The sequence below is a fragment of the Carcharhinus amblyrhynchos genome, chromosome 8 (assembly GCF_965287045.1).
Source record: "Carcharhinus amblyrhynchos chromosome 8, sCarAmb.v2.hapA, whole genome shotgun sequence".
NCBI classification, from domain to species: domain Eukaryota; kingdom Metazoa; phylum Chordata; class Chondrichthyes; order Carcharhiniformes; family Carcharhinidae; genus Carcharhinus; species Carcharhinus amblyrhynchos.
The window spans coordinates 29246721-29261602 of NC_137331.1; the positions used below are offsets into that span (position 1 = coordinate 29246721).

Here is a 14882-nt window from a genome sequence, read left to right on the forward strand (position 1 = left end):
GGAGAAAAGAAACACTCCTTGCTAGCAATTCCCACATACAATGAACAAATTAAGGGGGGAAAAAACCCATTAAAGTTAATGCTACAACTCCTTGTTGATAAAGGGATGAGATTGTCTAGGTACAATTGGAAGTGTAATGTAGGCCTGCCTGGAACTATAAGTTTGGTGTAGAGGAATTCTGAAAGTAAATGATAAAAGTAAGCAACAAACACACATAAAAGTTAGAACATGTAGCTCTTTATTTTTTCCCCTATTTTCCAAGGACACAAGTGAGAATAAGACTGAGTAGAATCCTTTTTGACCAATAGACTGTATTTTAACTCGTGTAAAAGCAGATAATGATCGTGTCTTGCTATATGTTGCAAACTGGTTTTGAAAAAGTTGTAGAAGAACAGAGAATGACATGATATCCCATTCGGATCACAAAAGGATCCTATTATTATACCCGTTACATTATTGTATTGGACAGTAGTCCAGGTACATTCCTGGACACATGGACCACCTTCTGATCAGCATCACTGCTCCTCAGATAACAGCCAAGATACACCCAAAACGTCTTACACGCCTTTCATAAATATCAGCTATGAATGAAAACATTTTTTCTAATTCCTTAATTGACCAGAATTCTGCACTTTTGAGTAGCAAACTTCCAAATATGTACCTTTTTCCTATTTTTGGAATAGACATCATTGTTGGTTATTCTGGAAAGTATGTACTAATTCTGGGTGTCAATAGCCAACACTAGTACAAGAAGGAGTCTGCCTCCGTTCACATTGTCTGACAGTTCCACAGTAACGATCAGCTATGTGAAATTTTCAGCAGCAAAGGTGGCATCACCACGATGAAGTATTAATGTATGAGCTTTTCATGCTTCTTGTATTGTCTGATAATCTCATCTGAACAAAATGAACAACACCATTCATTCCATTCTTTTCAAGATCAAACAGACGGGGAGCATTCAAATCAAAGATGGCATTCAACACATTACGAGCCTGTGTTTAACAGAACAATCTACTTCAAGCACATACGTCAAGGTCAGCATCTTAGATATCGCTTCTTGGCTTCCTTCGGACTTTTAAATTGTGGAAAAAAACATCATGGATAGTGTTAAAAAAAACTTAGCCAAATGTAATCAAGAACCTGACCACCAGTACAAAAGTACTGCCATTGACAAAGATACGGAAACAGCCCAAATTCAGTATGATGCTTAACCTCCAGTGTACACGAAGCTCCCTTGGAGTCAGAGCATTACAGCACTGAAAGAGGCTCTCCAACCCATCATTGTATGCTGGCCACCAAGCACCTATCTATTCTAATCCAATTTTCCATAGCCTTGCATGCTCTGGCATTTCAAGTACTCATCTAAATGCTTTTAAATGTGAGGGTACCTGCCTCCACCATCCTTTCAGGCAGTGAAATTCAGATTCCCACCACCCTCTGGGTGAAAATATCTTTTCTTCAAATCCCCTCTGAACGTCATGCCTCTTGCCTTAAATCTATGCCCCAGGTTATTGACCCCTCTAACGAAAATGGTTTCTTCCCATCTACTCTACCTATATCCCTCAATTTTGTATACCTTCATCAGATTCCCCCCTCAGCATTCTCTCTCCAAGGAAAACAAGTCTCTCCTCTTAGCTGAAACACTCCAGCCCAGGTAACACCATGATGAATCGCCTCTGCACCTTTTCTAGTGCAATCATGTCCTTCCTATAATGTAGTGAACAGAAGTGTACACAGTACTGAGTGCTTTATACAGCTTCATCATAACTTCCCTGCTCTCACATTCTACACCTTCACTAATAAAAGGTGAGAATCCCATGTGCCTTCTTAACCATCTTATCAACCTGTCCTGCTTCCTTGAAGGATCTTTGGATATCCACCCCAAAGTCCCTCTAGTCCTCTGTGTATTCTCTTGTTCTGTTAATCCTCCCAAAATGCACTCTCTCACTTTTCAGGGTTAAATTCCATCTGTCACTGCTCTGCCCACCTGAGCCTATAATTGAAGGTTTCTCTCCTCACTATTTACTAAACCACAAATTTTTGTGTCACCTACAAACTTACTGCTCATATCCCTGTGGGTGTAAAGTGAGTGAGATGAATCTTGACTTTTTGCAAGGCAGATAATTGTGGGCTATTTTATATCTCTCCCATTTATTTCCATCAAGGTCCTCCAGTCCCACCATTGCAGCACCCCTTTCTGAACATTTCCCCAGTCAATTCTGCAATCTGGCAATTAATCTTTTAACAGGTTTAGTTTGTGGGTTGGGCAAGTGCCTTAGATCTCACTTAATCAGGAAGTTGCTTAAAAAGCTGGTAACTGTGTGAAGTACCAATATAGCACTGGTCTGCTAGTAGTCATAGAAACAAGTTCAGGTACTGGTTTTTGCAAAACAGTCCAAACTGACAAACTGTTTAATCCTGGGCAATGTTCAAGAAGGTGGCGTGCTTTACCAGCATTGGGGCAGCCAATGCATGGCAAGTGATTAATAAACTGCCTAACAGGCCCTGAACATAAAAAAATTAAATAACTACAATTCCAAGGTAATTTATGGACTACGCAATGCTTTGCAACAGCCGGAGGATGTCAATGGCTACAATATATCCAATTCCATCCACACCCCCACTCCCCCAAACTACTTGCAGATGGGTCAGTAATGTCTAGTGCCAAGGTATCAGGGACTGTATCATTTCTGACCCTCCATCTGAATACCACTGCAGGCACAATGCTTTGGGTTAGTGTGTTTTTTAAAGAATTAAATGCCAGATAACCACGTTTGATTTAGGCACATTAACAAAGTCATGAGCAATCCAATAGCTGCTTTCCTATTCTAGCTTCAACAACAAAGCCTCAGCGACTGCCCCCCACCCAATCCCACAGAGACACCATGTCACTCACTTCTGGACGTTTGTACAGAAAGCTGACTGTCCAGCTGGAGATTTACTCATGAGGGTTGTTTATCACTGTTCTCACTATTAAATAGTGTATGGGCAACACGGTGGCACAATCGTTATCACTGCTGCCTCACACCACCATGGACCCAGGTTCAATTTCAGCCTTGGGTGAGTGTTTGTGTGCAGATTGTGCATTCTCCCCATGTCTACATGGGCTTCCTGCAGGTGCTCTTGTTTGCTCCCAAAGGTGTGCAGGTTAGGTGGATTGGCTGGGTTATGAACTTAGGGCAGAGGGGAGGGTCACGTTCAGACGCTCATTCGAGAGTTGGCACAGACTCGGTGGACCGAATGGCCACTGTAGGGACGCTGTAGAGATGCTATGGTTTTTGTTGCGCCGAAAGGATGTCAGCCACCTGTTGTAAAACTTGTAGATCTTTACATGAGGCAGCAGCAGCTAATCAGGTCTTGAAGTGCTCACCTTTGATTCAAATTGAACTCAACATTCTCATTGCAAAAACTGCTTCAAGAACTTCAAATGGTTTGCAGGAGATTTTGAATTCCAGACATGTTTTGGCAGAAAATAGCCAAAACTAAAAATCACACAAATTGAAAAAAGTGCCCCCTTCCTTAATGTGCATCTTCAACAAGGGAATTAATTCATTACTGAGCTAAAGCAGGCTTGAACAATCTTCTTGTATCACCTACCCACTTTCTCTAGAACATCCCAATACATAATGAATCACCATGTAACAGAATGATATCCTGGCATGGCATGATCCCATGAACAGCAAGTGGATACCTGGCTAGTTAACATGGGAAAGGTGTTGTTTGAACCACGCTGTAGGATAATTTAGCATTCATTTGCATCACAAAAGCAACTTTAATATCTCAAAGGGTTGCATGTGACAATGAAGTATTGCAGTACTGAGGCAACAACAATTTGTATTTATATATAATCTTGTATTTCATTGCATGTTCAATTCCTGGAGTGCACCACAACCTCTAACTCCAATAGGTAAGTTTAAACACAATGTAATGCTCTAATGTTGTCCCCAAGTATTTCATCTGCATTCCTACATAAGACACAGAAGAGGTAATTATTTCACCTTTAAGCTGCCTCTTTGCAAGAAGTCTCACAACACCAGGTTAAAGTCCAAAAGGTTTATTTGTAATCAGGACCTTTCGGAGCGCTGCTTCTTCCTCAAGCGAGGACTCACTTGATGAAGAGCATCGCTCCAAAAGCTCATGATTCTAAATAAACTTGTTGGACTTTAACCCGGTGTTGTGAGCCTTCTTACTGTGTCCACCCCAGTTCAATGCCGGCATCTCCACATCAGTGTGTCTTGCATATCTTTCCCCGAACCTCAAAACTCTGAAACACCTTTCCCTCCCTAAAAATCTCAATTTTCATTTACAGATTAAGACCTTTAAGAGTTAACTAAGCACCATTTACCACTTACTTCATCTTCTCTCAGAATAGGAACAATACTATTGTCAGCAATCAATGCAATGTTTGCTTTAAGGCCCCTTGGCAAAAAATGAGTACATACTCCAACAAGTTTTCCACGAGCCCCAGCTTGAAAATGTATAAAACTGTTCATTAACGTGCGTAAAAGTCCACTTAAAGCAACAAAAAAAATCATGCCCCAGTGCAAAGCCTTAGGATGAAAATAAGAGGATCTATTTAGGGTGGACAAGGATGCTAACACTACCTGGTGGATTTAGATTGGCCTTCAGCATTGTCATAGTTTTGCAGTTTATGAGATGAGGTTGGCCCGCGAATGAACAAGTGTTCAGTAATGCTTCTCGGGAGGTTCCAGGGTCAATAATTAGGAACTTAAAGATAAAGTTTCAATCAGCATTAATTTAAATATGCAGCCTGTGGAACCCAAGTTTCAATCGTCCAAAAGACTAATTTCTACAAGTGTGAGATGGGAGATAGAAAATAAAAGCTGTCATCAGCATATGTGGGCAAGACTAACAGTGATGCTCTAACAAGGAGGATCAATATGGTATCATTTTTTCTATTACACAAGGGCCATGTATTATTTATAGACCACGCAGATGCAATTAGCTTGTATACTTATTGTAGATTACAGAAAAGGTTTGATTACTCCCATTTTATCTCTCTTGCACACATCAGAAAGTGCATTAAACATTGCAACACTAATGAGTTGTTGGTTGTCACAGAAGGAGGGGAATACGTTTTCTAATACTAAATATGAGAATGAAGGAAGCAACGGAGTGTATGGACTGCAGCAGTACAATGAACGCAAATTTCTTTTATTTTAATACAAAAATGCACTTTTCCACATGTGCACTGGTTTGCCAACTCTTTGGTACAGTACACTTTGATATTTGGAACCTCAATTTAATAAACCATATTTGTTAAACTTAACGTGATTATCCAAACCAATGATTTTCATAAGTAGTTTGGATAAACAGAAGCATACTGTACAACCTATGCAATAGCAAGGCTCAGTTTTACATTTTGTGACTGAAATGTACTGTCAATACCAAACTAAATATCCTTATAAATTAAGGGAGGAGATCTGTGTACCAGTTTTCGATCAGTTGAACAATGCATTGTCAGAAGGAGGAACAGAATATATTTCACCTCTTAAAATTAAGAAATCATAACATTTAATTTAAAATTTACCCAATGATGAATGGATGAGGCGAACGAAAGGGCTTTTCCCATCAGGTTTAATAGTCACACACAAAATGTAAAGCATTCTCTTGTTTTATTCGGATTTCCCTACTTCCCTCTATACAAGAACCTTTGATGAAACTTTTTGACAAAGGCAGCAGTGAAATTTCAGAAACATTTTCAGTTCTCCTAGGCCAAATGACCATAATCACAGTGTAACAATACATGATCTGCTGTCATCTTTGGCTGGGGTTAGGCTAACAGGTTACTGACTAGCCAAAGCCTAGGAGGTTACGGTCAAAGCCACTACAGCCTGTGGTTTGGACTTTCAGCTACAAGCCAAATACAGGAATGTTTACCACCACTGAACCTCCAGGTGTGTGACAGCATTAACTTCCATAAATTTTATAGACAAATGAAAAAATTAATCTACAAAACCTGGACCTAGTTATATTATTACACACAATACACACATTTTATTATACTCTACACAAAACCAAAGTTCTTTGTCTTAATGGCTAGTAACAGTTTTTGTTTGAGAATCTGTTTGGAGGAATAAAGTGGGACGTATAGACGCGAAATGCAAGTATTTGCAGTTGGAAGATGCTGATCATCGGGTGGTCTAATGGTGATTGACGGCATTGGCTGGAAACCTTCCTCACTGGCAGGCAACGATGGGCTTGAGGTCCAGAAGTAAACCTAAAATAAAGAAAACCATTCACACCCATCAGCAAACTCATCAAAATAACTCATTCCTCTAGCTTGTACAACCAACTTTAAATGCACTTTTCCCCGGTTAAAATTCATATCACCAAACTTTCCAAGACCAATTTAAAGGAACAATCGAGAGTCATACCAGATCTTGTCTTTCTGTCATGCTCATCTTCTCGACAATGGACCAGAACCACCGCTTGAATTGTAGTAATTTCTCAGCATTTTCCCCTGTTGCAACAAAGCAAGTGTTAAAACATTACATTCATGTGCCTGGAACCAGCCTGAAATATTAACCCATGTCTGAATTGCTTAGAATGCTTCTTCTAAAAGGCTCAACTTTAGACGTCACAGGTGAGAAAGGACGTAACATTCTGACTCCTGTGGGGCAATACCATTTACTGGAGACAAACAATGTCTACAGGTGAAGAGACTATAGTATTGACATGTACTGAAGCAACCAGTAGAAAGGCAATTCCACAGGCTGTCAGCAATTCCTATAATTAAGCTCAATTTCAAAGATCCAGAAGGGGAATGCTCTCCCATTCCCCAAACGGTCACAATCAAAAATAGAAAGTGCTGGAAAATCACAGGTCTGACAGGATTTCTAGACTTAGAATAGAGCCAGCATTGAGTCCTGATGACCCTTTGTCAGAGCTGAAGACAATGGAAAATAGGATGATAAATACACGGGTAGGGTGAAGGAGGTTTTACAAAGACGACAGACAAAAAGACAAAGGAAATGTAAATGGTGATGATCATGGCTAAGAATGGTGCCAATACCAGCCCATTAAAAGACCAGAACATGTAAGTGGCAGAACAAAGGTAACAGCAAAGCACCCCAAAATGGTCAGATGCTTTCCCATCAGGAAGATAGAAATTCCAGCCACGCTTCCCTGGCAAGCCTGTAAAGTTTTATGAGTCTCTGTTTTGAGGGACAGTTTAGGACAAAATGCTACCCTGGAGATGAACAGAAAATACAAATTTAATCTTCACTAATCCATTAAGCAAATTTGTTCATTTGTAATAGTTCTTCCCAATTCCTAAAATTACTTTGCATGACTTTTTGAAATTCTAAAGGTTGAATATTGTGCTTCAAATAGGGTGATGCAAAAGAGAATTCATCAAATTCAAACTATATTTTTATTCACTTATTCTTTTATGGGATGGCAATGCCAGCATTTGGTACCCATCCCCGATTGCCTTTGATCTGCCTTTTCTAGGCCATTTCAGAACAATAACCTTACAGTGGACCCAGAGTCACCTGTTGGCCAGAGCGGGTAAGGACACTAGGTTTCCTTCCCTAAAGGGCATTAAAGAACCAGACGGTTCTTTAATGTTTCTGACAACCAACAATGGTTTCGTGGTCACCATTAGGGAAAGTAACTTTCAATTTTAAATTTTATTAATTTAGTTCAAATGTCGCCAACTGTTGTGGTAGGATTTGAACCAGTGTCACAAATATAAGCTTGGGCACCTGGATTACTAGCCCAGTGACATTACCACTCTGCCACCATCTTCCCCATTGCATTTGTTGTTCTTACACAACTAGTATCCAATAGTTAGAAAAGTTAGGAATATTCGTTCATCTCAGTTTCCCACACTTAAACCCAAGCAGATAGATGTCCCATACCAGACTCATCGTTGAAAGACGTGTAACTAATCAACATCTGAACATTCACTTCACCACATCCATTGACCAAGAGCCTAAAATCTTCTGCTGTTAGATCTTCTAGTGAATTTTTAGGAAGTACATCCAGCAGTCCTTTCCGCATAGCCTGTAATTCAGCAAAACATTATTACTGACAGCAATATATGTTATATATAATAAAAAAGCAATTGTGATCACTGAAGTTGTACAAATTGCAGCATTTTAAAAGTATAATTTAACCCAGAAAGGATGATTCTAGTGAAGTCTTGACAGCAGCTTGAGCCTTGGGCCAACATCTCATTCAAAAAAAAAGGTACCTGACAATGCAATACTTCCTCAGTTTGATGCGTCAGTCTAGGTTACTGGTGAGGGGATTACGAGTAGAAGAGGTTTACATAGGTAGCTTCTATTTTAATTACAGAAATATGAAGTGATAATAGCAAGCTGTGGCACAATTATTTTCCAAGTTCTGACTCCACTTCACTAGAAAGTAAATCTTGAATCCTTATATGCAATATTATGAGAGGTCTCCCGTTATATTAGAAATATAGCAAGCATGCATGTTTTGTCCAATTTCTCATGGTCATAACTTCTGGTCATTTTTGTACATCAACAATTAGCACTGAATTAGTCTGTGCAAACATGTAAAATCCTGTTCGTAAATTGTTGCATTGGACTTGCTGGTACTGGTCAGGAAGTGGTTTTGTGAAAGTTTCTGAAGATCTTTGCCCAACTATCACCACGATGCATTTTTTTAAATTCTTGTTTTTAAGTTACATCTTGGTCTTTGAATCCCAAAACGCAATAAGGTAACACCCACATTCTCTTTATAGCCCAGCAGAAATAGCATGTCCCTACTCTTTTTTCTACGCAGTGCGCTTTCCTTTAAAGTTCCAATCTGGAAACAAGCTGCTGCTTTTGGCTCAGAGTTTAACTCAGCTATATAAACTTCAAACTATGTCATTAAGCAAATTTATTCATTTGTAATAACCTTTCCCAGTTACTAAAATTACTTTGTATAATTTGTTTGGAATTCTAAAGATTGAACATTTTGCTTTAAGCAGGGAGATGCAAAACAAAACCGATCACTTCAAAGCTTTTTTTTTTCATTTAATCTTTCATGGGATGGCAATGCCAGCGCTTGGTACAAATTCAAAGAGGATTCTTAAACTCAAATCATGATCTACACACAGTCAATCTTCTGCTGAGCTAACATCACTAGCAGCGTTCCATTTTCTGATTGCTACCCTAAGAACACGTGGATGTAGAATGAGGTGAGAATGGTGTTGATTGTGAAAATGACAAAGCTTGGTACACTGCTGACACTCACTTTAGGAATGTGAGTGCCAACTAACAATACGGGGCTGAAGGATGCCAAATGCACATGGAACCATATCAAAGTAGAGTCAATACTTTCAACAGAAGAAACAGGAAACTTGCTAAGAAGAGTTATGCAAACACATTTTATGAGTGGTATTACTTTGTGAATTGTGGCTTTTTGGAAGTAGAATCACCATGGAATGACTAATGTGAATCCCTTTGGGACATTCTAGGAATGTGAAAGGGAATGTAACTTGCCATTCTACTAAATGCAGGACCTTGTGAAATAAACTAGGTGGATGGGACCATGGGTAAACAGAGAAAAATGTTTTGCCACTGATGTCAAAAAAAGCACAGCTCAGCTCTGAGTCTCAAAAACTGGAGGCCTAAGAGAACTAGATTGGGAGTAGAATTTAATTATCCATTAAAAACACTGGCATGATCCCCAATCATCAAAACATGTCAAAAGAGTCAAGACTGTTGAGCAATAGCACTACTCTGCTCTGCTAGGCTTCTCAACTTGCATAAAGAACAGGCAAAAAGCAAAGTAAAAAGCTTATCAGCAAGTTATCTACTTGCACGTGTAAAAGGCAGCTAGAAGGAGCAAAGTTGTTTTTGTCAGCTTTCTCAAATCAGGGTTCAGCTAAGCCTGAAGCCAAGTGCAGGACTTGGGCAAGTGAGATTATCCAGGCAAGAATTAAAATGGTCTCCTATGCCTGAATTACAGCAGAAATGGTTTTGGTGTTACAGTAATGAGGTTTTCTTTATTCTGGGGAGATTGGGGATGGGGGTAGAGAGGGGTGTTTAAAAATCTACACTTTACAATTAGATAAAAAGGGCAGAACTATTTTCAAAACATTATGGAGGCATTTTGGTTCAATTTGTTTTCATCACAACAATTTAAGTGATATGTCAGCTTACCATCAATTATACTGACATTGGTCACCCTACCCTCAGTTGACAAGATTCAAAGCCTTGGAAATCCATCCCCGAACTCCTTTCCCCTTTAAGGCATTCCTCAAAACGTATTTCTTTTGCAACTGAAGACAGTGCTGCATTACCAATGCTACACTGTACGCAGAAGCAAAAGATGTTAACATTAATGCAAACATAATCCAGGCCACAGAGCCTCAACAGATCGGGCTACTGGTCCCAACGAGAGAATGTTTAAAAATCAGGGGATGGCATTTAGTGAGTGTAGTATTTATATTTAACAGGGGTCAATGATCGTTTCACACAGAGTCAAGATACAAATATACAGGGGTCAGAACCAAGTACGTTTTTTTCCTTCACGGGATGTGAATAGTCCTATCCTTGAGAAAGTGGTGGAGTCAGTTGGCTTGAAGAGATCATAGATATACGGCATGACGACTGTGACAGAAGGTAGTAAAGACCCTGTTTGAAGTTATGTTCCTTGTGGCTGCCATCACAGTGTCTAAAATGTAGCTGAGGGCCAACTCAATCACTGTATTCCCTGGGATTTGTTTGATTGGGGAAATTCCTCACCTTATAGGTTAACTGCTTTGTCCCAATGTTAAAATGATTGATAGTAGCTTGCGCTTTTACAAGTCTTCCCAGGGGTTTGAGAGGCTGGGTTGTGTGAGTGGGATGCAAGGATGGAACACAACATACATAAACTGCAGCACAACACTATGGTTCAGGTTTGATAGCCCTGATCTTCTCCTATACATTGTTTCTGTATCTCTGCATAGCACAAACTGAATGTGTAATCCAGCAGCACGTTTACTACACAAAATCAACACTTTACGACACAAAACTAAGATTGATACTAAAAATAGTTTTCTGCTGCTTGCTAGACTATTTTCAGGTATCAGATGAAATTCCTCAGATTTATTTAAAATGTGTGTTTTTATAGAAAGTAAATCTCCTGGGATGGTGGGTGGGGGAAGGGAAATGTTGGTGCAGGTAGCTGCACTTGATTTTTCCAGTGCTCCTTTTTCATACTTACACTTCAACTAATCATTCAATTATAGTTGGCAAGGATAACATTTAAATCGACAGTTACTGCAAAAAAGGATTATTTTGTCAATTGTTATTCTAAAAATTGAAGAAACACCTGATATCTATTATTCTTACTGCACAGTGATTTCAGAATAATATGTGTAAATCCTTTTAACCTGGGGTCTTACAAATAGATTTTGCACCATTGAGCAAATCTCATTAACAAGAATCAGTGCAACACATTTTCTGCACAACAGGAAGTGTTTCCACAGCACTGTAACCAATTTTCTATTTACTGTGGCCGCAATGAATTGATTTCATAAGAGATCTTCCCAACAAAAGTAATAAATTTGCATTAGAAATAGAGACTCACATGAAGAGGCTGCTCAGCAACCACCAACATTCGATATTCTGCATATTTCCTAACATATTCGTAAACATTCAAAGGAGTGACTGGGATATTGGCTCCACCAGGAACAAGTTCAACCTGCAAAGAAAACAGTCTTCAGAATGTTTTTCTAAAAATAGAAACTATTCCATTTACTGAAAATCAGCACAAGAATCAGTGGTGTTTTAATCTAAAAAAAGCACTGGATCCAAATGCCTTTCCTTTAGGCAGAGTAGAATATCACTGTTCAAAGCAAAAATAAAGTCTACAGCTTTACTTAACAATGGCAAGTTAGCAATGGACATACTGTTAATTACATCACTTTTATAAAGAATCTAATCAAAAACAAAGTTTGACAAAGTACCTCACAAGAGGTTATTGCAGAAGGTCGAGGGACATGGAGTTGGGGGTAGGGCGTTAGCGTGGATAGAGGATTGGTTGTCAAATAGGAGGCAGAGAGTGGGGGTCAACAGGTGCTATTCGGATTGGCGGATGGTGACTAGTGGAGTGCCCCAGGGGTCGGTGCTGGGGCCTCAGCTTTTTACCATTTATATAGAAGATCTGGAGGAGGGAACCGAGTGTAGGGTGTCGAAATTTGCTGACGACACCAAGATTGGGGGAATGGCAAATTGTGCGGAGGGTGTGGAGAGTCTGCAGAGTCTGCAGAAGGATCTAGATAGGCTGGGCGAATGGGCCAGGAAATGGCAAATGGAATTTAATGTTGGCAAGTGTGAGGTGGTCCACTTTGGTAGGAATAATGGTAGGACGGACTATTACTTACGGGGCGAAAAACTGCAGCAGGCGACGGTGCAGAGGGACCTTGGGGTCCTTGTGCATGAGTCGCAAAAACCCAGCTTGCAGGTGCAGCAGGTGGTCAGGAAGGCGAATGGGATGCTGGCCTTCATAGCGAGGGGGATTGAATATAAAAGTAGGGAGGTCTTGCTGCAGCTGTATAGGGCATTGGTGAGGCCGCAGCTGGAGTACTGTGTGCAGTTTTGGGCGCCGCACCTGCGCAAAGATATTTTGGCCTTGGAGGGAGTGCAGAGGAGGTTTACTAGGCTGATACCGGAGTTGAGGGGGTTGAGCTATGAGGAAAGGCTGAATAAACTAGGCTTGTACTCGTTGGAGTTTAGAAGAATGAGGGGAGATCTCATTGAGACGTATAAGATGATGAATGGGATGGATAGGATAGAGGTGGAGAGACTCTTCCCGCTCAAAAAAGACAGTAGGACTAGGGGGCACAGCCTCAAGATAAAGGGGGGGTGGTTCAGAACGGAGTTGAGGAGGAACTTCTTCACTCAAAGGGTGGTGAATCTCTGGAATTCTCTGCCCATTGAAGTGGTGGAGGCTGCCTCGCTAAATATTTTTAAGACACGGGTTGATGGGTTTTTGATAAGAGAGGGGATTAAGGGTTACGGGGAGAGGGCGGGAAGGTGGAACTGAGCCACGACAGATCAGCCATGATCTTATTGAATAGCGGGGCAGGCTCGAAGGGCTAGATGGCCTACTCCTGCTCCTATTTCTTATGTTCTTAAAAACAGAAGGACGTGTATTGTGGTAAATTTTGGTGTTTGCTGTGCATACAATTTCACTGATTGACTATAAGCATGGCTTTGCCCTCTGAACATTACATTTTACAAATATAAATGAGTGGGCTCCCGTAGAATGAGGAAGGGACATATGAAAAGTTCAAGTCCATGAAGATATGAGCACTTCATGAAAATGACTTCAACCGTGCGACACAATTCAGCAAATTGTTCCACTGCCTGCAAAGGAAGGTATGCAAGATTCAACCATCTTTACTGTTGTTTATTTAGCTAGCTGAGTCAATTGTGAACAAATTCTCAGACCAAAAAGCTACCATCACAGCACAGGAAATAACAATATAATTCATTTAAACAGTAAAAAAAATACCAATGAGCAGTGAAACAGAATTGACAGTTGAGCAAGTACAAGTATCAGTCAATACATCTTTGTGCAAACTTGGACATCTAAGTGCAAACAATATCTTGAATCCTTCATGCCTATTGTCCAAATTGGCATTGTTGTGTAGCAGCAAAGTTTTGCAGAGAAAAATCAAGCTTGTATCCAAGAAGGCTTGCCTTCCAGCAAAGAAATCAGCCACATGGAACTCCTGGTACACACTACACACTTCAAAGAGGCATGCAATAAAGGCCAGGAAAGACAGCAGCTGGTGGCTCATGAACCACCTGCATGCTGAATTCATCTAGTCAGCAGAATCACAATGCTATGGCACAGAAATGAACTCCAAATTCTTAACACGAATCACTTAGTCTAATAATATTTTACTGCTCAATCCACATATCCTTTAACATTCAAAATGAAACCTCTCTTAAGCAACTAATTCCCTAATCTCTTGGCTTTTAGACTGTTTTAACAGTTTGGGCGAGTTCCATTCTAACCTCCCATTAATTTTTTTTAGGCAAGTGCAATAAGGGTTACGGAACAAAGGCGGTTAAATGGAATGGGGGTACAAATCTGCCGTGCTGTAACTGAATGGTGGGTGGATCAGACTTGAAGAGTTGAATGGCCTACTTCCATTCCTTAATTCCCCTTAAGGGGAATATAGCTTTAAATTGAGGGGTGATAAATATAGGACAGACGTCAGAGGTAGGTTCTTTACTCAGAGGGTAATAAGGGCATGGAATGCCCTGCCTGCAGCAATAGTGGACTCACCAACTTTAAGGGCATTGAAATGTTCATTGGATAGGCATATGGATAATATTGGAATAGTTTAGGTTAGAGGGTCATTAGATTGGTTCCACTGGTTGGCGCAACAGAGGGCCGAAGGGCCTGTACTGCACTGTAATGTTCTGTGTTTAACTTACATCTTCAATCTCACAATCATGTCGCATAAACCAACTGATCACACTTTACCTCAAAATAACTTTAATCAGGAAGAGTGCTATCCACTCTCAGAAATTTTGCAAGTTTAAATTAGAAGATCCAACTTCTCTAGCCTACTCCCTCTTTAACTTTGGCAAGATCCTGGCAATCCACAGTATATCTTCTGCATCACTTTTATAGTTGTGTGTAGCATTACAATTATAGCACATTTGTTTGTACAACTTACGGTTCTTGGCGTTTTTAAATTCTGTGTTTCTAAGTACAAAACCAAGGATTTGCCTGAAAACATGTGCTTCAGCAAGTACTTGGCAAACTATGGTGATAATGCCATTTACAAAACCATGCCAATTTATTAGAGTGCACTATCAAACAAGGCTTTTAAAGTATATATATTTGGCACATGCTCTCTATATGTTATGAGGGACTAAGACTTCACACTG

General features: G+C 40.1%; 1 protein-coding gene across 6 annotated transcripts in view; it reads right to left on the reverse strand.

Moving 5' to 3' along the window:
• Positions 1-217: 217 nt before the first annotated feature.
• Positions 218-14882, reverse strand: part of ubr5 (ubiquitin protein ligase E3 component n-recognin 5) — a 140865-nt gene continuing 126200 nt past the window's right edge. For all 6 annotated transcript variants that reach the window (XM_080193823.1, XM_080193825.1, XM_080193822.1 and 3 more), the window contains 4 exons: positions 11560-11673; positions 7887-8031; positions 6399-6484; positions 218-6241 (listed from right to left, as the gene is read on the reverse strand). In XM_080193823.1, coding sequence (XP_080049949.1) covers positions 6029-6241; positions 6399-6484; positions 7887-8031; positions 11560-11673 — 558 coding nt within the window. In that variant the 3' untranslated portion in view covers positions 218-6028. The remainder of the gene's footprint in view (positions 6242-6398; positions 6485-7886; positions 8032-11559; positions 11674-14882) is intronic.